The 24714-nt window shown below is 41.1% G+C and overlaps 1 protein-coding gene across 1 annotated transcript; it reads right to left on the bottom strand.

Moving 5' to 3' along the window:
* Window positions 1-507: 507 nt before the first annotated feature.
* Window positions 508-22252, bottom strand: LOC116359761 (ly6/PLAUR domain-containing protein 6-like). Its single transcript, XM_031813303.1, has 5 exons — window positions 22092-22252; window positions 11708-11875; window positions 6445-6543; window positions 5229-5359; window positions 508-3877 (listed from the first exon to the last, which is right to left on the bottom strand). The coding sequence occupies exons 2-5, from the start codon at window positions 11823-11825 to the stop codon at window positions 3695-3697; spliced, it is 531 nt and encodes a 176-aa protein (XP_031669163.1). The 5' UTR covers window positions 11826-11875; window positions 22092-22252; the 3' UTR covers window positions 508-3694.
* Between the last annotated feature and the right edge of the window lie 2462 nt (window positions 22253-24714).

Genomic DNA, 24714 nt, shown 5'->3' with positions numbered 1-24714 from the left:
TAGTAAAGTGTTCCCAGGACAAAGAGTATGTTGTTTGGGTAAGAGAAACATCTCATTTCACACCTCTAAAAACTTTAGGTTAAACACTGATTTGAGAAGGACTGATGGGTTTGGAACTGTGCCCATCCAGTCTGACGGCCAGAATCAGATAAAGGAAGTCCTTTAAAATGAAACACCCCTGCAGCTTAACATAATCTCCTTCACAAGGCTTTTAAACTACACCTCCTGGATGCAGAGGCTCTGAGAAAGACCTTACCTTTTTACTTCCTGGAGAGGAAAGCAGAGAGGTGAGAAAAAGAGAAGGCTGTTAGAATGGTCCTTTTTTTCTGCACCTCTAAACTCCAAACCTTTATTTCTTCCTAATGTTACCTTCACTGTGAAACCTTACCTCAGTCGGACTCCACACGCCTCATGCGGGATCTAAAATATCTTGCATTCCACAAACTACACTATCTGGTTATGTGGATACTGTTTATACTGTAGAAACATGTTCAGGCAAACGATACATTTAATGGTGAACACAATGTATACCAAACCTGGTATAATACATTTAATGGTGAACACAATGTATACCAAACCTGGTATAATATATTTAATGGTGAACACAATGTATACCAAACCTGGTATAATACATTTAATGGTGAACACAATGTATACCAAACCTGGTATAATACATTTAATGGTGAACACAATGTATACCAAACCTGGTATAATCAATTTAATGGTGAACACAATGTATACCAAACCTGGTATAATCAATTTAATGGTGAACACAATGTATACCAAACCTGGTATAATCAATTTAATGGTGAACACAATGTATACCAAACCTGGTATAATCAATTTAATGGTGAACACAATGTATACCAAACCTGGTATAATCAATTTAATGGTGAACACAATGTATACCAAACTTGGTATAATACATTTAATGGTGAACACAATGTATACCAAACCTGGTATAATCAATTTAATGGTGAACACAATGTATACCAAACCTGGTATAATACATTTAATGGTGAACACAATGTATACCAAACCTGGTATAATACATTTAATGGTGAACACAATGTATACCAAACCTGGTATATGGGATCAGTACAGGATGTTTAGACCATCATCCTCAAGACGACATGCTAATCAATAAGTGGCAACCTTTCTATTGGACAGAACTGTAAGAAATACAGAAACATTACAACGTTGTAGTGTTATGGTTGACGTCATATCTTCCAGCGCCAGATAGCCAATGGGTTGAGAGGAAATGATCAGTCATCAGTCTCATGGGTATGGTGGGCACACAGCCTAAACCAACCAATCACACGACTCCAGGAACAAAAACACCGCACTGCAACCTAGTTCACTTTTCATTCTACCTGAATCCAATGTTAACTACAGGTATTTAACAATTGTTAAATGTATTATACAAAATAAATACTATGTACATATATCACATACTGCACATAGAATCCAGTAAATATAACAGGAGAACTTCTTACGATGAGCCAAAATCTAGAAGATTCCATCAATACTGTCTCGGTTAAAAAATAGGAAAAATTAAATAAATTAAACAACAGAAAAGCAACTTCATAAAATTATAACACCAAATATCTGGTGATCAAACTGTACATCTACTTGCTCTACCATGCAGAAGGAGTGTTAGATGTCATAGACTGTTAGATATCATGACGCTGATGACGGTAGGAGTGTTAGATGTCATAGACTGTTGGATAGCATGACGCTGATGACGGTAGGAGTGTTAGATGTCATAGACTGTTGGATAGCATGACGCTGATGACGGTAGGAGTGTTAGATGTCATAGACTGTTGGATAGCATGACACTGATGACTGTAGGAGTGTTAGATGTCATAGACTGTTGGATAGCATGACACTGATGACGGTAGGAGTGTTAGATGTCATAGACTGTTGGATAGCATGATGCTGATGACTGTAGGAGTGTTAGATGTCATAGACTGTTGGATAGCATGATGCTGATGACTGTAGGAGTGTTGGATATCATGACACTGATGACGGTAGGAGTGTTAGATGTCATAGACTGTTGGATAGCATGACGCTGATGACTGTAGGAGTGTTAGATGTCATAGACTGTTGGATAGCCTGACGCTGATGACGGTAGGAGTGTTAGATGTCATAGACTGTTGGATAGCATGACGCTGATGACTGTAGGAGTGTTGGATAGCATGACGCTGATGACGATAGGAGTGTTAGATGTCATAGACTGTTGGATAGCATGACGCTGATGACTGTAGGAGTGTTGGATAGCATGACGCTGATGACGGTAGGAGTGTTAGATGTCATAGACTGTTGGATAGCATGACGCTGATGACGGTAGGAGTGTTAGATGTCATAGACTGTTGGATAGCATGATGCTGATGACGGTAGGAGTGTTAGATGTCATAGACTGTTGGATAGCATGATGCTGATGACGGTAGGAGTGTTAGATGTCATAGACTGTTGGATAGCATGACGCTGATGACGGTAGGAGTGTTAGATGTCATAGACTGTTGGATAGCATGACGCTGATGACGGTAGGAGTGTTAGATGTCATAGACTGTTGGATAGCATGACACTGATGACTGTAGGAGTGTTAGATGTCATAGACTGTTGGATAGCATGACACTGATGACGGTAGGAGTGTTAGATGTCATAGACTGTTGGATAGCATGATGCTGATGACTGTAGGAGTGTTAGATGTCATAGACTGTTGGATAGCATGATGCTGATGACTGTAGGAGTGTTGGATATCATGACACTGATGACGGTAGGAGTGTTAGATGTCATAGACTGTTGGATAGCATGACGCTGATGACTGTAGGAGTGTTAGATGTCATAGACTGTTGGATAGCCTGACGCTGATGACGGTAGGAGTGTTAGATGTCATAGACTGTTGGATAGCATGACGCTGATGACTGTAGGAGTGTTGGATAGCATGACGCTGATGACGATAGGAGTGTTAGATGTCATAGACTGTTGGATAGCATGACGCTGATGACTGTAGGAGTGTTGGATAGCATGACGCTGATGACGGTAGGAGTGTTAGATGTCATAGACTGTTGGATAGCATGACGCTGATGACGGTAGGAGTGTTAGATGTCATAGACTGTTGGATAGCATGATGCTGATGACGGTAGGAGTGTTAGATGTCATAGACTGTTGGATAGCATGATGCTGATGACGGTAGGAGTGTTAGATGTCATAGACTGTTGGATAGCATGACGCTGATGACTGTAGGAGTGTTAGATGTCAGAGACTGTTGGATAGCATGACGCTGATGACGGTAGGAGTGTTAGATGTCATAGACTGTTGGATAGCATGACGCTGATGACGGTAGAAGTGTTAGACGTCATAGACTGTTGGATAGCATGACGCTGATGACGGTAGGAGTGTTAGATGTCATAGACTGTTGGATAGCATGACGCTGATGACGGTAGGAGTGTTAGATGTCATAGACTGTTGGATAGCATGACGCTGATGACGGTAGGAGTGTTAGATGTCATAGACTGTTGGATAGCATGACGCTGATGACGGTAGGAGTGTTAGATGTCATAGACTGTTGGATAGCATGATGCTGATGACGGTAGGAGTGTTAGATGTCATAGACTGTTGGATAGCATGACGCTGATGACTGTAGGAGTGTTGGATAGCATGACGCTGATGACGGTAGGAGTGTTAGATGTCATAGACTGTTGGATAGCATGACACTGATGACGGTAGAGCTCAGACAGCCAGTGAGCAGCCAGTAGTGTGTGAGTAGACCGTTACTGCTGTGGAGGAGAGAGGTGGTGGAAAAGATGGCGTCTGTCTTGTTTCTTGGCAACTGCATGTTACAGATGTTTCCTTCACAGCAAGCAGTGCAGACCTGGAATCAGGAGTAGAGATAGAATCACCTTTATTCACCTAGTACGTTAACACGCACACAGAATTTGAATAGATGAAATGGTGCTTTCAGCAAAAATCTAAATATACAGACAGAACACATACAAACTACAGACAGAACACAGACAAACTACAGACAGAACACATACAAACTACAGACAGAACACATACAAACTACAGACAGAACACAGACAAACTACAGACAGAACACATACAAACTACAGACAGAACACATACAAACTACAGACAGAACACATACAAACTACAGACAGAACACATACAAACTACAGACAGAACACATACAAACTACAGACAGAACACATACAAACTACAGACAGAACACATACAAACTACAGACAGAACACATACAAACTACAGACAGAACACATACAAACTACAGACCCGAACACATACAAACTACAGACAGAACACATACAAACTACAGACAGAACACATACAAACTACAGACAGAACACATACAAACTACAGACAGAACACATACAAACTACAGACAGAACACATACAAACTACAGACAGAACACATACAAACTACAGACAGAACACATACAAACTACAGACAGAACACAGACAAACTACAGACAGAACACATACAAACTACAGACAGAACACAGACAAACTACAGACAGAACACATACAAACTACAGACAAACTACAGACCGAACACAGACAAACTACAGACAGAACACATACAAACTACAGACAGAACACATACAAACTACAGACAGAACACATACAAACTACAGACAGAACACATACAAACTACAGACAGAACACAGACAAACTACAGACAGAACACAGACAAACTACAGACAGAACACATACAAACTACAGACAGAACACAGACAAACTACAGACAGAACACAGACAAACTACAGACAGAACACAGACAAACTACAGACAGAACACATACAAACTACAGACCGAACACAGACAGACTACAGACAGTCCACAAACAGAACACAGACAGGAGGAATTTCCAGAAAGACATTCAAATAACAACTGCTGAGAAGGGAACAGATTCTTATCCAAGTGAGATCATTCTAAACCAGGGCCCGGAGATTACCATGACAGTGTGGTAAATCACACCAGACACCACAGAGCAGAGCCACATTCTGAACTGCAAATATTACTAATAAAAGTTCCAAACATCATCTTTCTTTCCATACGTGTCCCCGTATGTGTGTCCCCGTTGATAACTGCCCCTGGTTAGTCCCTCACCTGGTAAATGAAATGCACTTGTACATTTAGGAGTTGCTTCAGCAGCCGTGTCAGGAATGTAATGTTATTCAAAGGAAAGAGGCTTCTTGAATGACCTTGTATCCTTCATGGTTGTCCTGGGTGCAGCCTGTAGACAGACAGTGGGCCAGGGCCACGCAGCGTTTGGTCACAGACACAGTGTTCCCCTGGACGTCCAACACATGGAGGGTGTAGCAGTACCGGGTCTCTGTCAGACACACAGACACTGTTGTTAAAGGTGCAATCTGCAATATTTACAGCTGAGAGATGGATACATGTGATCTAACGTTCAGACACTATGGAATCCTGAGAAATAACGGCTGAGAGATGGATACATGTGATCTAACGTTCAGACACTATGGAATCCTGAGAAATAACGGCTGAGAGATGGATACATGTGATCTAACGTTCAGACACTATGGAATCCTGAGAAATAACGGCTGAGAGATGGATACATGTGATCTAACGTTCAGACACTATGGAATCCTGAGAAATAACGGCTGAGAGATGGATACATGTGATCTAACGTTCAGACACTATGGAATCCTGAGAAATAACGGCTGAGAGATGGATACATTTGATCTAACGTTCAGACACTATGGAATCCTGAGAAATAATGGCTGAGAGATGGATACATGTGATCTAACGTTCAGACACTATGGAATCCTGAGAAATAACGGCTGAGAGATGGATACATGTGATCTAACGTTCAGACACTATGGAATCCTGAGAAATAACGGACCAATGAGCAATAAGTTGAACGATGATAAAAAAAAACATCACTTTCACATTTATTGTATGTCAGTTAATGTAAACGCAAATGTAGCTTACGTTTCAACAGCAATGTCATTCATTTCTATGAATATCATGTGTTAATCCACTTCTTACTGAAGTGGACGGTAACACTGAAAGAGCCCGAGGTTCAGATGGATTCCAGTGATTTAAACCAATCCTCACATTTCATGTGATAAACTACTATTTATCATTTGTTAATAACTCAAAGAATGTGCTTTTAAGATCAAAAGATCATCTATATAAAAGAAGAGAGCCTGTGGAATTACACAACCTGCCAATTCAATTTCTTATCTAAACACGTCGAGCTTAAGTGAAATACACTATGTTTAAGATACAGAAACCAGCAAAGACAACATTGATAACCCTTCATTTTACAGCCTGGTATTTTCCTGTAATTTATATTTCTGCTCTGGACGGAGTCGAGAGGGTCTGAAAAACAGGGTTTGATGATAGATACAGAGCAGGCTGTAAATACCAGAAATACCTTCCTGTAATTACCTCGTGGGCAGTATACGTCCGGAGCCCAGCGATTGCATTCGTAGTTGTCTGGTGCATCTTTACATGTGAAGCACTTGAACCCTCCAGGATGAGGTGTGGCTGTGGAGACGAGGAGACGAGCACAAGTCTATTATTCACCATCTAGATTTAATAACATGTCCCAAAATGAAAAAAACACTTCCCTGAATCAATACATTGTCATTACTCAATGAGCTATAGAAGAAAAGCTAATTGTACATTTGACTCCTAATTGTGAGTTGTTGTAGTCCTCAGCGCTACGGCAATATGTAGTCCTCAGAGCTACAGCAATATGTAGTCCTCAGCGCTACAGTGATATGTAGTCCTCAGAGCTACAGCGATATGTAGTCCTCAGAGCTACAGCGATATGTAGTCCTCAGAGCTACAGCGATATGTAGTCCTCAGAGCTACGGCAATATGTAGTCCTCAGAGCTACAGTGATATGTAGTCCTCAGAGCTACAGTGATATGTAGTCCTCAGCGCTACGGCAATATGTAGTCCTCAGCGCTACGGCAATATGTAGTCCTCAGCGCTACGGCGATGTGTAGTCCTCAGAGCTACGGCGATATGTAGTCCTCAGCGCTACAGCAATATGTAGTCCTCAGAGCTACGGCGATATGTAGTCCTCAGAGCTACGGCGATATGTAGTCCTCAGAGCTACAGCGATATGTAGTCCTCAGCGCTACGGCAATATATAGTCCTCAGATCTACAGCGATATGTAGTCCTCAGCGCTACGGCGATATGTAGTCCTCAGCGCTACAGCGATATGTAGTCCTCAGCGCTACGGCAATATGTAGTCCTCAGAGCTACAGCGATATGTAGTCCTCAGAGCTACAGTGATATGTAGTCCTCAGCGCTACAGCGATATGTAGTCCTCAGAGCTACAGCGATATGTAGTCCTCAGCGCTACAGCGATATGTAGTCCTCAGCACTACAGCGATATGTAGTCCTCAGAGCTACGGCAATATGTAGTCCTCAGAGCTACGGCGATATGTAGTCCTCAGAGCTACAGCGATATGTAGTCCTCAGAGCTACAGCGATATGTAGTCCTCAGAGCTACAGCGATATGTAGTCCTCAGAGCTACGGCGATATGTAGTCCTCAGAGCTACGGCAATATGTAGTCCTCAGAGCTACGGCGATATGTAGTCCTCAGAGCTACGGCGATATGTAGTCCTCAGAGCTACAGCGATATGTAGTCCTCAGAGCTACAGCGATATGTAGTCCTCAGAGCTACAGCGATATGTAGTCCTCAGAGCTACAGCGATATGTAGTCCTCAGAGCTACAGCGATGTGTAGTCCTCAGAGCTACAGCGATGTGTAGTCCTCAGAGCTACAGCGATGTGTAGTCCTCAGAGCTACAGTGATATGTAGTCCTCAGAGCTACAGCGATGTGTAGTCCTCAGAGCTACAGCGATGTGTAGTCCTCAGAGCTACAGCGATGTGTAGTCCTCAGAGCTACAGCGATGTGTAGTCCTCAGAGCTACAGCGATGTGTAGTCCTCAGAGCTACAGCGATATGTAGTCCTCAGAGCTACAGCGATGTGTAGTCCTCAGAGCTACAGCGATGTGTAGTCCTCAGAGCTACAGCGATGTGTAGTCCTCAGAGCTACAGCGATATGTAGTCCTCAGAGCTACAGCGATATGTAGTCCTCAGAGCTACAGCGATGTGTAGTCCTCAGAGCTACAGCGATGTGTACATTTAACTACAGTACACACAGGACATTTAACTACAGTACATACAGGACATTTAACTACAGTACATACAGGACATTTAACTACAGTACATACAGGACATTTAACTACAGTACATACAGGACATTTAACTACAGTACATACAGGACATTTAACTACAGTACATACAGGACATTTAACTACAGTACACACAGGACATTTAACTACACTCACTCTGTGTGTCTTTGTTAAGTGTTATATTATGAGAGGACAATACAGTTTGAATTGAATTAATGAACCGTCAGTTCAACCATCTAGATTCTAGAATAGAATGGTCACTAAACTTTGCATGGAGACCATCTGCCGTGATCAAACAGTAGGCTTGTCTGGTTTGTTCAATTGACAACCATTATGTTAATACTAAGAACACTGGGAATCAGGCCTCCCATTGGATATACTGCATCCCAAATGGCACCCTATTCCCTGTATAGTGCACTAATTTTGATCAAGGCCCATGGGGTAGTAGTGCACTATAAAGGGAATGACGTACCATTTGGGACACATCCTAAGACAGCTACAGGTCTTAGGGTCATCCAAACTTCACTCAGCGAACAAAAGTCTGCCTGCCTGCCAGTCTCACACACACACACACACACACACACACACACACACACACACACACACACACACACACACACACACACACACACACACACACACACACACACACACACACACACTCTCACACACACACAAACACACACACTAACACACACATACTCCCTCTAATCCACCCTCCATACCCCAAGCCCCCAGGGCTGGTCAAGGTCATCCTATCCCCCTGTACATGCCGGGGCGTGGGTCCAAACAGACACGCATTTCTTGGGGAATTCAGCTCAGGTATCCCTATGAAATGAACAACCATAAACCTGATATAGGAGCTCTTGGCTTATCAGATGTTGAAGGCAGATTGTGCCAAGAGAGCTGAGGTAAAATCCATTAGATGAGATTTCAGTGTTTGACTGCAGGGAGATGGAGGGGAGTAGAGGAGGGGAACCATTAGAGGTCTGACCTCGTACGTGCCTGCCTCTTAGAGCTACTGTGCGTTTCCATACTTCTCACACGGCGGTGAGCCCAGTTGTCACTGTGGACCAGTATACTGTACTGTAGTCTGAGGAACTGAAGGCTGAGGGACAGAATGCGTGTCAGTTTCACAGAGAGAAAGGGGTGGGAAACAGGAAGTCACGTCTGGAAACTCGCACACATCTCACTGATACCCAACACCGCAGATGTAAGAAGCCAGAGACTGTGTCACACCGTGGTACATATTCTGAGTGGATGAGGAAGATGTCTCTACACTGGCATTGTGGATAAATATTGTTTTATTATAATCTCTTCATCTAGATATGGAAAGTACCTTCAAAGATGAAGGCAGGGTGGAGAGAGGCCTGACTGTGACCATTACCAACTGTCTGGGGATCAGAGCAGGGCATGCACCTCAAAGATCTGAGGGGGCACAAAGTATGTGAGTATGGCTGGGGGGGGGGGGGGGGGGGGGGGGGGGGTCGGCTAAGGGCCAAGCCCTTCAATAATTTTGCCTTTTTCAAACACCTGAAACAGCTTTTTTTCTACAATCCCACCCTTCAGTCCCACCATTAAGCTCCACTCAACCCCTCCCATCTATCTCTGTTTGGATTTCTATTTGCTTATATATTGTTCAACTGTGCTGTGATGTTTCACAAAAGTTCTGAACCTTTCTATTCTCATAGTTTATACAGATCGTAAGTTAAAGATAAATATTTTTGTTAAGAGTATTATTATATAGGGCTTCCGAGTGGCGCAGCGATCTAAGGCACTGCATCCCAGTGCAAGAGGTGTCACTACAGTCCTTGGTTCGAATTCAGGCTGTATCACATCTGACCGTGATTGGGACCCCCATAGGGCCCAGCGTTGTCCAGGTTTGGCCGGGGTAGGCCGCCATTGTAAATAAGAATTTCTTCTTAAATGACTTGACTAGTTAAATAAAGGTTCAATTTAAATATAATTTATCGATTGACTAAATCACCCAGCAGTGCTATTTGCAGAGTTAGCTCCAAATGTTGCAATTCTTCAGCCATTCCTGTACCTGCGACCAAAAACAAGCTACATATTCACAGTACCAAAACAAATGAGCTAATGATTCTGTCTTTTCGCAGCAAAATCTGCAGAGCTGGGATGGTTGTATCCCACATATAGATAAAATGGTATTGGTTGCAAGAAGGTTGTATCATAATATACGTTTTGAATCCAGCGTCATTTTGTGTATCAGTTTATAAACCATGTGTCACAACCTGCCCATAGTTTGCTTTGTATGTTTCTATGTTTTGGTTGGTCAGGGTGTGAGCTGAGTGGGCATTCTATGTTTCATGTCTAGTTTGTCTATTTCTATGTCTGGCCTGATATGGTTCTCAATCAGAGGCAGGTGTTCGTCATTGTCTCTGATTGGGAACCATATTTAGGTAGCCTGGGTTTCACTGTGTGTTTGTGGGTGATTGTTCCTGTCTCTGTGTTTGCACCAGATAGGACTGTTTCAGTTTTCACATGTTCATTATGTTGTAGTTTCTTCATGTATAGGTTTTCCTTTATTCAAATAACATGAATCATCACAACGCTGCATTTTGGTCCGACTCTCCTTCACACCTAGAGAACCGTTACACCATGTGCCATGGAATCGGTACATTGAAATCTCTCCCCAACTATTTTGTAATCTATATGGAGCAGCTGTCCATTTTTGGTCCTGAAATAAAACTGCTATACTTTTTTAATTTATCACAATTGTCTTTAACCAATGTTGTTCTTTAATGCAGGGCTGAGAGAACTTTCCTTACTTTCTCCCCCTTCCACTTGCCTCTTCCGTTTTTACGGTAAAGCTGCAATTAATTGGTTGTAATTTTGAGTAGAGCAGACATGTCCGTATGTTTTTGTTAGCTGCGTGTGTGACGTAACTCCACCAGTCCTATTTATGACATCATTTACAAACATTATACCATTTTGGAGTGGGTTTATTTACTTCTCAAAATAAATTTAAAAAAAATGATAAATTACAATATTTTGAGTTTAACCACAATATTTGTTGTCATATTTGTTCTGTCTTTTCTGGGGGATTAAACTGAAATTGAAACCAACTTTCTACAGCTTGTTTTATAAATAGAGACTCTAATTTGATAGCCTGAAATGGCTTCTTGGTGTCTAGTTATGAGGTTTGGAGATTGGAAACCTATCTTGGCGAGTTAAAGACAAATTCATAAAAGAAGAATAATACAAATTACAATAATATATATTTTAAAAAACATTTACAGGACAAATCTGAGGGGGAACGTGCCCCTGTGTGCCCCCATAAGAACTCTGGATCAGAGGGTCATGGATGGATGCCTTTTCTCTTGGCTGTTATAATGGTCACATCTCAGTATTGATTACTCATTTCAAAGGTCACGGAGACATTGCCAGCAGACTCCACCAGAAGAAAAGAAAGGTCCGACTGCATCTACCACAATTTGATACAGAAATACATTTCCAATGCATGTGTATTCATACTTGATGGATGGAGGAGGATGATGTCCTTCACAGTGAAGTCCCGCGATTGAGCCGCTTCCAGCCAATCAGCAATTAGCGTTAAAAGTAGGACCCAGGCTGCTGGCCAGGCCTCCATCATTGGCTGAGACCTTCCACATGCAGCTGTCTGATTGGTCAACGTCCAGGACACTGTTGAGGGAAATCAATCAGTGAATAAAATATTGAAGGTAAACATCCTCAGAGTTGGAGAGAGACAGCGACAGAGAGAAAGACAGAGATGGATTGAGAGAGATCGATCAGTACATCCGGAGTAGGTGATCAGTTGTCTGTATCTCACTCATGCTGTTGTGTGCGCTGTGCTTTGCGTCATTAGCTAAATGTCATCCAGACCCCGACTCAGATGGCATCCAGTAACTAACCCTATAGTGAATCCCATGAAGCTAGGATCACAGTCTGTGGATTGATGAAGGCTTTTCTCAGGTTGCTTGAACGGGGTAAAGGATTGCTTTGAGGACCGACATATTATATCTATTAAATGTTATCAAATCTGTATTACTGATCTGTTACTAAATCATCTATTATAGTCTACATCTATTACATGTTATTACATCTGTATTACTGATCTATTACTAAATCATCTATTATAGTCTACATCTATTACATGTTATTAAATCTGTATTACTGATCTATTACTAAATAATCTATTATAGTCTACATCTATTACATGTTATTACATCTGTATTACTGATCTATTACTAAATCATCTATTATAGTCTACATCTATTACATGTTATTACATCTGTATTACTGATCTGTTACTAAATCATCTATTATAGTCTACAGCTACTAAATATCCCTATTCCCCTCCCATTGAAAACACATTGTAACTGAACAAATGGTTAGGGCAGTAAGAGAGCTCCAGCTCTAGGTCAGGCTCCTGGCCCCCACCGGTCACACAGCGACCCAGAGAGGATGGGGAAGTCATGGGGAAGTCATGTTAAGTAAGCCAACGCTCTACAGCTAAATAACCAGTCAGATTATCGGATGTTCATGTTGTTAATCCCTGACTCTGTAAAACAATGAGAGGAGCTGGACAAAAAGAAGACCAACTAGATTAGAGATGGAATGTCTGTTTTGTTTTCCTATGATATACAGCCTGACTACCAGCCCAGGCCAGAGAGGACAATGGTGGGTCTGCCTGGAGGGAGACTGGTGTCTGCCCCACTAAAGACCATCTTTACTTCCATACCAGTGAGCCTGGTAAATGGGACCAGTACCCATGACAAAGCCCCTGATGCTGGACTCTCTATGGGTTCAGACCAGGGACAGATAATGAGCCTCCTCTCCTCCTCCATGACTCTGGATGCACAGACTCAACTTGGTTCAACAATGTATGGGCCAATGGCAGGGGTTCAATTACTCAATCCCGGGTAGAGAGAGCAATACTGATACGGTTGGAATTTTACACCTTGCAGAGATAAGATATTGATGGACTTTATTAATCCCCATTCTGCCGAAAACGGAACCTTTTTTTCCACTATTACAAAGCCCTCCTTTACCTCCATTTAAAGCCTGGTAATGTGAGACATTTCTTTATTTTTATAATTCATTTATTCACATAATTTACTATGCCAAGTAGTCTTATCCCATATCAGAAAGATAATCAATATTCATTGATTGAACTTCAAATAAACTGCCCAATCTCTAATAAGAAGCCTTGGCGGGCATCATTATTCAATAAAGTAGCTTGAATAAAGCACATTAGCAAAAAGCTAGAGGATGGCCTTGGCCTTGGCTTGAAGTCAGATTTATATGGTTGTATTTTTGCCTGCTGTCCTTCATGACGACCGTACGGTTGTATTTTTGCCTGCTGTCCTTCATGACGACCGTACGGTTGTATTTTTGCCTGCTGTCCTTCATGACGACCGTACGGTTGTATTTTTGCCTGCTGTCCTTCATGACGACCGTACGGTTGTATTTTTGCCTGCTGTCCTTCATAACGACCGTACGGTTGTATTTTTGCCTGCTGTCCTTCATGACGACCGTACGGTTGTATTTTTGCCTGCTGTCCTTCATGACGACCGTACGGTTGTATTTTTGCCTGCTGTCCATCATGACGACCGTACGGTTGTATTTTTGCCTGCTGTCCTTCATGACGACCGTACGGTTGTATTTTTGCCTGCTGTCCTTCATGACGACCGTACGGTTGTATTTTTGCCTGCTGTCCTTCATGACGACCGTACGGTTGTATTTTTGCCTGCTGTCCTTCATGACGACCGTACGGTTGTATTTTTGCCTGCTGTCCTTCATGACGACCGTACGGTTGTATTTTTGCCTGCTGTCCTTCATGACGACCGTACGGTTGTATTTTTGCCTGCTGTCCTTCATGACGACCGTACGGTTGTATTTTTGCCTGCTGCCCATCATGACGACCGTACGGTTGTATTTTTGCCTGCTGTCCTTCATGACGACCGTACGGTTGTATTTTTGCCTGCTGTCCTTCATGACGACCGTACGGTTGTATTTTTGCCTGCTGCCCATCATGACGACCGTACGGTTGTATTTTTGCCTGCTGTCCTTCATGACGACCGTACGGTTGTATTTTTGCCTGCTGTCCTTCATGACGACCGTACGGTTGTATTTTTGCCTGCTGTCCTTCATGACGACCGTACGGTTGTATTTTTGCCTGCTGTCCTTCATGACGACCGTACGGTTGTATTTTTGCCTGCTGTCCTTCATGACGACCGTACGGTTGTATTTTTGCCTGCTGTCCTTCATGACGACCGTACGGTTGTATTTTTGCCTGCTGTCCTTCATGACGACCGTACGGTTGTATTTTTGCCTGCTGTCCTTCATGACGACCGTACGGTTGTATTTTTGCCTGCTGTCCTTCATGACGACCGTACGGTTGTATTTTTGCCTGCTGTCCTTCATGACGACCGTACGGTTGTAAATGTTTGTTTTCTTATAATTTCTCACAGTTTTTCTTATGAATGCTTTAATATACTATGTCTGTGGTCTAAAGAGATACTGTTATAATTTGTACTTCAATAACGCTCTAATTATGTATAAATATATTTACGTGCAATCTTCATGAGATACACAGCAGACAATCTAACCCAAACTAAAAGATAAGTATTATATATTTATTATATATTTATTCATATCAGATTGATGCACATATAATTCTAAACACGTTATGTAGTTTCCATTCAAGTCTTTCTTTTCAAAGCACGTCAACTAGAATACATTGAGACAGGAACCTCAACCCTCCTTCCTTCCTCTCAACCCTTCTGCCAGATCTGTCACCAACACTTTATTACCTGCATGCCAGTGGAGGCTGAGGGGAGGACGGCTCATAATAATGGCTGGAACGGAGTCAATGGAACGGCATCAAACACGTGGAAACCATGGAAACCGTGTGTTTGATGTATTTGATACCATTCCACTGATTCCACTCCAGTCATTACAACGAGCCCGTCCTTCTCAATTAAGGTGCCACCAGCCTCCTGTGCTGCATGCATTCTTTTGGAAATGAAAGAGTGGTTGTTGCGGTAGCATTTTAGCATATAAAGTAATATTGTATTTAATTTTGATTAGATTCAAGGGCATGATTGATGGCAGGAAATGGCTTCAATTAAATCCTTCCTCTAAGATGCGACCTGCATAGAAACCACATGTATTCTCTCTCATCATTTTATCTCTCTCTATTTATTTCTCCATCTACATCGCTCTCTCTTTCTCTGCATTCCACTGGCCACTGGCCAGTAATCACTTGCCCAGGTGGAAGGTCGGGCAGGAAATGAGAGAGAGAGAGAGAGACTGTAATGTTTACTTTAAATTTTTATTGTTTATTTCACTTTTGTTTATTATCTAGTTCACTTGCTTTGGCAATGTTAACATATCTGATCCAGGACTCCTGTCCTCCTGTACTAGGGCCAGGTGGGAAAGGTGATCCTGATCCAGGACTCCTGTCCTCCTGTACTAGGGCCAGGTGGGAAAGGTGATCCTGAACCAGGACTCCTGTCCTCCTGTACTAGGGCCAGGTGGGAAAGGTGATCCTGAACCAGGACTCCTGTCCTCCTGTACTAGGGCCAGGTGGGAAAGGTGATCCTGATCCAGGACTCCTGTCCTCCTGTACTAGGGCCAGGTCGGAAAGGTGATCCTGAACCAGGACTCCTGTCCTCCTGTACTAGGGCCAGGTGGGAAAGGTGATCCTGAACCAGGACTCCTGTCCTCCTGTACTAGGACCAGGTGGGAAAGGTGATCCTGAACCAGGCAACGTGATGTTCCAGGTCAAACAGGGAACAACAATCCTCTGTGAATGACTGGGGTTCTTCCCTTCACTACTGTACAGAGGCAGAGAGAGAGAGATGCTAATACCTTCTGTTGTGTTCAGAGATCCACAATAACTAGTCAGATCAAATGTTGCTGTAGGAGTATGATTCTCTCTATGATGTCATTTATCTCTGTGGGATACTACAACACTGAGTAAGAAGCTAAGAGACGTCTGAACCACTGTAGTCAGCCAATGGAGGATTATACAGTATACATGGGCCTCTATGTATGAGAATCTGGTTAGTCCCAAGTAGCTCAGTTGGTAGAGCATGGTGCTTGGAAAGCCAGGGCTGTGGGTTTGATTCCCATGGGAGACCAGTATGAAAATCTGTGCACTCCCTCTAAGTCATTCTGGATAAGAGATGCTGAAAATTACTAAAAGAGGCTAGGGTTAATTAAGATAAATTATAACTTAATCCTAAATGACAACAACAGCTAAACTATTGCAACTGAAGAGAGAGCAACTCAGTCTAAGTGTAGTGCTGATCTGGAAGATGATAAAAACCTGGTCAAAAATAATTTCCCTCAAGCCACACAGCATATGTCTCATGTAACAAAATCGTCGGTTTTGGATTCCAAAGAAAGACTGGTCGCAATTAAGCTTTAAATCAATATCCATTCCATTGAAATTCAAGATTGAATCGTGCGTAGAGCACAGATTGTTGAACCACTTTGAGGTGCTGTAAGTCAACTGTAAGGGCTCTTACCCCTCTGGTACCTCCATAGACAGGGACATATTGTGGGAGTAGATATAATTAGTGGTTATACAGAGGGCAGCCTGGGTTAAGAACCTGCTGCTGTCCGTTTTATAGGAAGTCCTGAGGTAAATCTGTCACTCACTGATTTAGTTTTAAAAAAGGAGCTTAAAGGGTTCCTTGGCTGTCCCCATAGGAGAACCCTTTGAAGAACCCCTTTTTAGTTGCAGGTAGAACCCTTTTGGGTTCCAAATAGAACCCTTTTGGTTCCACGAGGAACCTGTAACCAAAAAGGGTTATCCTATGGGGACAGCCGAAGAACCCTTTTGGAACCCTTTTTTCTAAGAGTGAACTCTATGTTTCAATGGACTGAAGCCCATACTGTACCTCTACATGCCTGGTCTCTGGGACTGACTGCTAGAGAAGTAGTAGGACTGGCACAGAGAAATGTATTGCGGAGGCGTTGTGCCCTTCAGTGTCACTGTGGAACGTCAAGAGGTTGTCTGGGAGGCTGCTGGTGATATGGCGCTAGTCGATGAGATATGGTCTACTCTCCAAGAGCTCCGGACATCCTGTCGGTTCTATTACTGTACCATCCTGCCCTTTATGATGACGGAGAACATTCCTTTATGTAGACCTAGAACATTCCTTTATAATGACGTAGAACATTCCTTTATGATGACCTAGAACATTCCTTTATAATGACGTAGAACATTCCTTTATGATGACCTAGAACATTCCTTTATGATGATGTAGAACATTCCTTATTGATGAAGTAGAACATTCCTTTATTATGATGTGGAACATTCCTTTATGATGATGTAGAACATTCCTTTATGATGATGTGGAACATTCCTTTATGATGATGTAGAACATTCCTTTATGATGATGTAGAACATTCCTTTATGATGATGTAGAACATTCCTTATTGATGAAGTAGAACATTCCTTTATGATGATGTAGAACATTCCTTATTGATGAAGTAGAACATTCCTTTATGATGATGTAGAACATTCCTTTATGATGATGTAGAACATTCCTTTATGATGATGTAGAACATTCCTTTATGATGATGTAGAACATTCCTTATTGATGAAGTAGAACATTCCTTTATGATGATGTAGAACATTCCTTTATGATGATGTAGAACATTCCTTTATGATGATGTAGAACATTCCTTTATGATGATGTAGAACATTCCTTTATGATGATGTAGAACATTCCTTTATGATGATGTAGAACATTCCTTTATGATGATGTAGAACATTCCTTTATGATGATGTAGAACATTCCTTTATGATGATGTAGAACATTCCTTTATGATGATGTAGAACATTCCTTTATGATGATGTAGAACATTCCTTTATGATGATGTAGAACATTCCTTTATGATGATGTAGAACATTCCTTTATGATGATGTAGAACATTCCTTATTGATGAAGTAGAACATTCCTTTATGATGATGTAGAACATTCCTTATTGATGAAGTAGAACATTCCTTTATGATGATGTAGAACATTCCTTATTGATGAAGTAGAACATTCCTTTATGATGATGTGGAACATTCCTTTATGATGATGTAGAACATTCCTTTATGATGATGTAGAACATTCCTTATTGATGAAGTAGAACATTCCTTTATGATGATGTAGAACATTCCTTATTGATGAAGTAGAACATTCCTTTATGATGATGTAGAACATTCCTTATTGATGAAGTAGAACATTCCTTTATGATGATGTAGAACATTCCTTTATGATGATGTAGAACATTCCTTTATGATGATGTAGAACATTCCTTTATGATGATGTAGAACATTCCTTATTGATGAAGTAGAACATTCCTTTATGATGATGTAGAACATTCCTTATTGATTAAGTAGAACATTCCTTTATGATGATGTAGAACATTCCTTTATGATGATGTAGAACATTCCTTTATGATGAAGTAGAACATTCCTTTATGATGATGTAGAACATTCCTTATTGATGAAGTAGAACATTCCTTTATGATGATGTAGAACATTCCTTATTGATTAAGTAGAACATTCCTTTATGATGATGTAGAACATTCCTTATTGATGAAGTAGAACATTCCTTTATGATGATGTGGAACATTCCTTTATGATGATGTAGAACATTCCTTTATGATGACCTAGAACATTCCTTTATGATGATGTGGAACATTCCTTTATGATGATGTAGAACATTCCTTTATGATGATGTAGAACATTCCTTATTGATTATGTAGAACATTCCTTTATGATGATGTAGAACATTCCTTTATGATGATGTAGAACATTCCTTTATGATGATGTAGAACATTCCTTTATAATGACGTAGAACATTCCTTTATGATGATGTAGAACATTCCTTTATGATGATGTAGAACATTCCTTATTGATGATGTAGAACATTCCTTTATGATGATGTAGAACATTCCTTTATGATGATGTAGAACATTCCTTTATAATGACGTAGAACATTCCTTTATGATGATGTAGAACATTCCTGTATGTAGACCTAGAACATTCCTGTATGTAGACCTAGAACATTCTTTTATGATGACCTAGAACATTCCTTTATGATGTTCTAGAACATTCCTTTATGATGCTTTATGATGACATAGAACATTCCTTTATGATGACGTAGAACATTCCTTTATGATGATGTAGAACATTCCTTTATGATGATGTAGAACATTCCTTTAAATTGACCTAGAACATTCCTTTATGATGATGTAGAACATTCCATTATGATGATGTACATTCCTTTATGATGACTTAGAACATTCCTTTTTGATGACCTAGAACATTCCTTTATGATGACCTAGAACTTTCTTGATCATGCTTTATGATGACCTAGAACATTCCTTTATGATGACCTAGAACATTCTTTAAGATGCTTTATGATGACATAGAACATTCTTTAAGATGCTTTATGATGACATAGAACATTCCTTTATGATGACATAGAACATTCCTTTATGATGACATAGAACATTCCTTTATGATGCTTTATGATGACATAGAACATTCCTTTATGATGCTTTATGATGACATAGAACATTCCTTTATGATGTCAAGTTGATTTACGGCTCTATTCAATCAGATCCGCTTTAGCCTACATCCACATAGTGGTTGTTTTGGCAGTGTCAGAGTTGGAACTGTGTTAGAGCTGTCAGATCCACAAGTGGTTCCTGGCATTATACATCATGTGGGCATTGCCATTGGCTACACGGAGTCGGATTATTAAGAGAAATCCCATGCAGCCTTGTTTGAACACTGGAATGTGAGATGTAATCTACACCTTGATTAGGCTGATAGAAATCCTCATATTGATTAAGGATTTTAAATTTGAGATATAGCCTACACTTTCTCATTCTGAACTTGTAACGTGAGTGGGATGGACGGGTGTGGCTTCGTGACATTGATCAAGAGTAGCTGCTCACTGATTTGACACCTCTGACACCTCCAACACCAAAACATCAGCTACGCGGGTGTCGGCTATCACCGGTTAATGCTTGATCTGATTGAATCTAGGCCTTAATGTTGGGTGCTGAGGTTGTTGTAGACAGGCAGACAGGTGGTGTGAGGATATGGAGCAATGAATGGACCAGCGAACAGATTGACACACAGCAGGCTCTGGACCTCTGGCTGCCTGGAGTCACAGACTTAGATTCTCTACTTTTCCCCCATCTCTTCTTCCTGACCCTGTGGCTCCACTACTTCCATCTCTAATTAAGTGATTTGTAAGAGAGAGGCCTGCTTTGGACTACAGGGGCCAGAGGCTGTCCCTCCCCAGTTAGGGTGCTGTACAAATGGAATTTCTGTGGCATGGCTTTTACGTGAAAAGGGAGAGCGAGAGAGAGCAAGAGAGAGAAGGAGAGGGAGAGGAGAGACCACTGACTTCTACATATTAAGGAAAGGAGGCTTCTAAAAAAAAATCTAAATTACAAGACTCACAACAGCCACACTCACACCCCGTTCCACACTCTCACACACAGACAGACTGCCTCTGTGATGACCGGGCCAGACCACAAATAGACATGTTTTTACTTGAGTGAGTTTAAAAGGAATTCCGGCAAACAACTTGTTTAGAATGCTTCCCAGGACCTATTTATTTTAAAGTTATAGCATGACGCCTGATGCGTCTTTTTAAGTAGTTGGGAAAATACGGACTGGAATTGAAGCTAAATTGAGAACACATGCAGATGTATTTCTAGGCCAGATAGACTTCCTGAGAAAATGACAAACACACTGCCTTCAGAAAGTATTCAGACCACTTGACTTTCTCCACATTTTATTACATTACAGCCATATTTCAAAATGGATTAAATAGTTTTTTCCACCCCTCCCATCATCAATCTGCACACAATACCCCATAACCACAAAGCAAAAACAGGATTTTAAAAAAAAATTGCAACAGAAAGAATCTGACAGTGGACTGCAGGAACATATGTGTACAGTGATGTCAGTGTGAGGACTCTCTCTGCACACCTGGACAGTAGTAATTCTACAGTATGGTTGTAGTGAACCTACTGATGGTAGAAGCCTCAGGGCAGCCTGTCGTGTTTGAGGCCCTGTCATTCCTATAACCATAATAACACCATTTAACACTGTAGTGTACCTCACTTGTTTAATGTAGGCCTACCACACAGCTGTGGAAGAGTGCTTCCCATACCGGCCTTGCCCTTCCACATATCTGACCGATTTCAGCACTAGCAAACCTCATTTAGCTACAATACAATAAAATACAACAATATGGCCAACTGTTAAATCTGGAGAGAAGAATTCCTGCTCTCTCTGCTTTCTCAGTGTGTCGATTGTCTTTCATTGTGCTGAGGCAGCTATAAGTAAATTTACACTCAGTTTATTATTTATGGGCCAGGCACATATGGCAGCGCTGCACTGGCATTGCAGTTCCTAAACCTGTGCCATGCACCTGCTAACGTTACTACTTTAAGTATTCCCTAAATCAGTCTGACAGCTCTGCCATCTCATCCCCTTTGAATGGGGATCACTTAAAATAATGGTATGGTCACAATTCATAATGTGCTGAATTTGAGAAAACTCAGTTTCAAATAGTTTAAAACGAGATAGAGAGCTAATTGTATTTTATATAGTACAGGGACCACCGCAAGTAAAACGTACGAAGTTTCCAAACAACTCACATTTGACTACTAACCAACTGAAACGCGCACTGATTTGTCTGTTGGAAATATAGATGGGTAAGAAATATGCAGATAAGAATAGTTGTTTTTGTGGATCACAGCTGTTTTTATGTCTCATTTCTCATTTCATTGTGCACAGTGTTCAACCTAAAGAATCATAAAAAAATACTGCACCGCAATCTCTGAAAACAACACTTACCCAAATAAAACGCCTCCCGAACTTCGTGGGTAAATCAACTGAAGAATATTCCACTTGTTAATCTAGATAAACATTCGGGCTCAGGAGTGGATGTGCAGCCCGATGGAATCGACATACTAGTGAGAACGAACGCCGCTCTTGTCGTCCTCTTGCAGTTTCAGGAGTTTCTGTAGGCGTGTATTATACGTAACCATTGGAACGTCAGTGTAAGAGAGATGTAGGGGGAATTGGGAAGATGGGGGGGTCTTCACTTTATCCATCCCATTTCCATTGTATTCATCGACACATATGGTACATGGACTATTGTCAAGACATGACAAATGTTTTTCAATATCAATATTTGTACTTTTAAGATCTAAAATGGTTATTACTATTTTGACTTTGTTATTATTTAACTGTTAAACATATTTTAAAATCCCTCCAATGAAATGAAGAGGCTATTTAATTTATTAAACTGTTTTACACAAACCTAAATCAGTTCCACATAATCACTGTCCTCTAGTGGGGATAACTCTTAAGGAGCAACGCCAATAAATATACTATTAGCTGGCTCTTTGAAATCTGTTATAAAGGGTTGAGATTCCACTAGGGCCCGACAGACCACACATGGTTTCTCTAGATCTCTTTCCACTAGCAACATTTATCACCACAAGTTGAATAGCTTCATGAACTTTAATTGTTGATTGTGTGTGACAAAATATTCCTTTCCCCAGTGGAAAAACTCTCAGTGACATGCATTCATTTACCAAACACATAGATCCTTCATGAACAGACCTAGAGAAGAATGCCTACATAAAGTCTGAACATAAACCAGGTTCACATAGAAATAGATTGGCAGGGGTTGTAAGAGTTTCCTGTTCCTGGAAACTGAACACATATGAAGAATAGCAGCTCGCCATGATGCTGTGTTATTGGCTGTGAAACCTGAAGGATTTATCAACCCATCAAGACAGTGTGTTGAGAGAGTGACTGACTCTGGCCTTGACTGTGCAGAGGTTCACCGTCGCAAACTGCCGCAGCTGTTAGCTGGTGTTGAAAATACACCCGTTAATATGCGTTGCTTGTCAGTTCTGACTGTGTCCGTGTGCTCAACATTTCAACATTATGTAAGACAAGCAAGGAGATTTCAGTGTCCTTACTTGAATGGTCTCTGGATTCATGGCAGTGATATTAGATGAATGTTTAGTCTGTGAATGCCATTTCATCTGACTGTACACAGACTTACTGAATTCCTCTTAGCATTAAGTAAAACGTCAGATTTATGTTGCTCTGAAAACATTTCTATTCAAATACATTTGTATTGTATTTATATATTTTGAACAGCACATAAACGTAGACAGGATCATGTGAAAAGAGAAAGCGAGAGAGGAGAGAGAGGGAGAGAAAGAGGAGAGAGAGGGAGAATTCCGACCAAGAATTCACAAAATTGGACAAAGACCAAATTTGAGAGACTGCATGCAAAATTCTGCAAAAATATCCTCTGTGTACAACGTAAAACACCAAATAATGCATGCAGATTAACGATCAAAATCTGGGAAAATAGCTGTTCAATTCTACAACCACCTAAAAGGAAGTGATTCCCAAACCTTCCATAACAAAGCCATCACCTATAGAGAAATGAATCTGGAGAAGAGTCCCCTAAGGAAGCTGGTCCTGGGGCTCTGTTCACAAACACAAAGCCCCAGGACAGCAACACAATTAGCAACAGAATTAGACCCAACCAAATCATGAGAAAACAAAAGGATAATTACTTGACACATTGGAAATAATTTATTTGGCCCTTAACAGAGAGTACACAGCGGCAGAATACCTGACCACTGTGACTGACCCAAAATTAAGGAAATCCTTGACTATGTACAGACTCAGTGAGTATAGCCTTGCTATTGAGAAAGGCAGACCTGGCTCTCAAGAGAAGACAGGCTATGTGCACACTGCCCACAAAATGAGGTGGAAACTGAACTGCACTTCCTAACTTCCTGCCAAATGTATGACAATATTAGAGACCCGTATTTCCCTCAAATTACACAGACCCACAAAGAATTTGAAAACAAATCCAATTTAGATACACTCCCATATCTATTGGATGAAATATCACAGTGTGCCATCACATCAGAAAGATTTGTGACCTGTTGCCACTAGAAAAGGGCAACCAGTGAAGAACAAACACCATTGTAAATACAACCCATATTTCTGTTTATTTATTTCCCCTTTTGTAACTATTTGCACATCATTATAACACCGTATATAGACATAATATGACATTTGAAATGTCTTTATTATTTTGGAACTTTTGTGCGTGTAATGTTTACTGTTAATTTTGTATTGTTTATTATCTTGCTTTGTCAATGTAAACATATGTTTCCCATGTCAATAAAGCCTCTTAAATTGAAAGAGAGAGAGGAGAGAGAGAGAGAGAGAGAGGTGAGAGAGAGAGAGAGAGAGAGAGAGAGAGAGAGAGAGGAGAGAGAGAGAGAGAGAGAGGGGGAGAGGAGAGAGAGAGATAAAGAGAGAGAGAGAGAGAGAGAGAGAGAGAGAGAGAGAGAGAGAGAGAGAGAGAGAGAGAGAGAGGAGAGGAGAGAGAGAGAGAGAGAGGAGAGAGAGGAGAGAGAGAGAGAGAGGTGAG

Source organism: Oncorhynchus kisutch, unplaced genomic scaffold, assembly GCF_002021735.2.
Source record: "Oncorhynchus kisutch isolate 150728-3 unplaced genomic scaffold, Okis_V2 Okis05a-Okis16b_hom, whole genome shotgun sequence".
Lineage (NCBI taxonomy): Eukaryota > Metazoa > Chordata > Actinopteri > Salmoniformes > Salmonidae > Oncorhynchus > Oncorhynchus kisutch.
This window is presented reverse-complemented; position numbering and strand designations above follow the sequence as displayed.

Coding starts and splice junctions, on each gene's coding strand:
- LOC116359761 (XM_031813303.1), bottom strand. CDS start 11,825: ATGATGGAGGCCTGGCCAGCAGCCTGGGTCCTACTTTTAACGCTAATT. Junction 6,544..11,707: donor CATCCTCCTCCATCCATCAA/GTATGAATACAC, acceptor TCGTCTCCACAG/CCACACCTCATCCTGGAGGG. Junction 3,878..5,228: donor ACAACCATGAAGGATACAAG/GTCATTCAAGAA, acceptor TCCTGATTCCAG/GTCTGCACTGCTTGCTGTGA.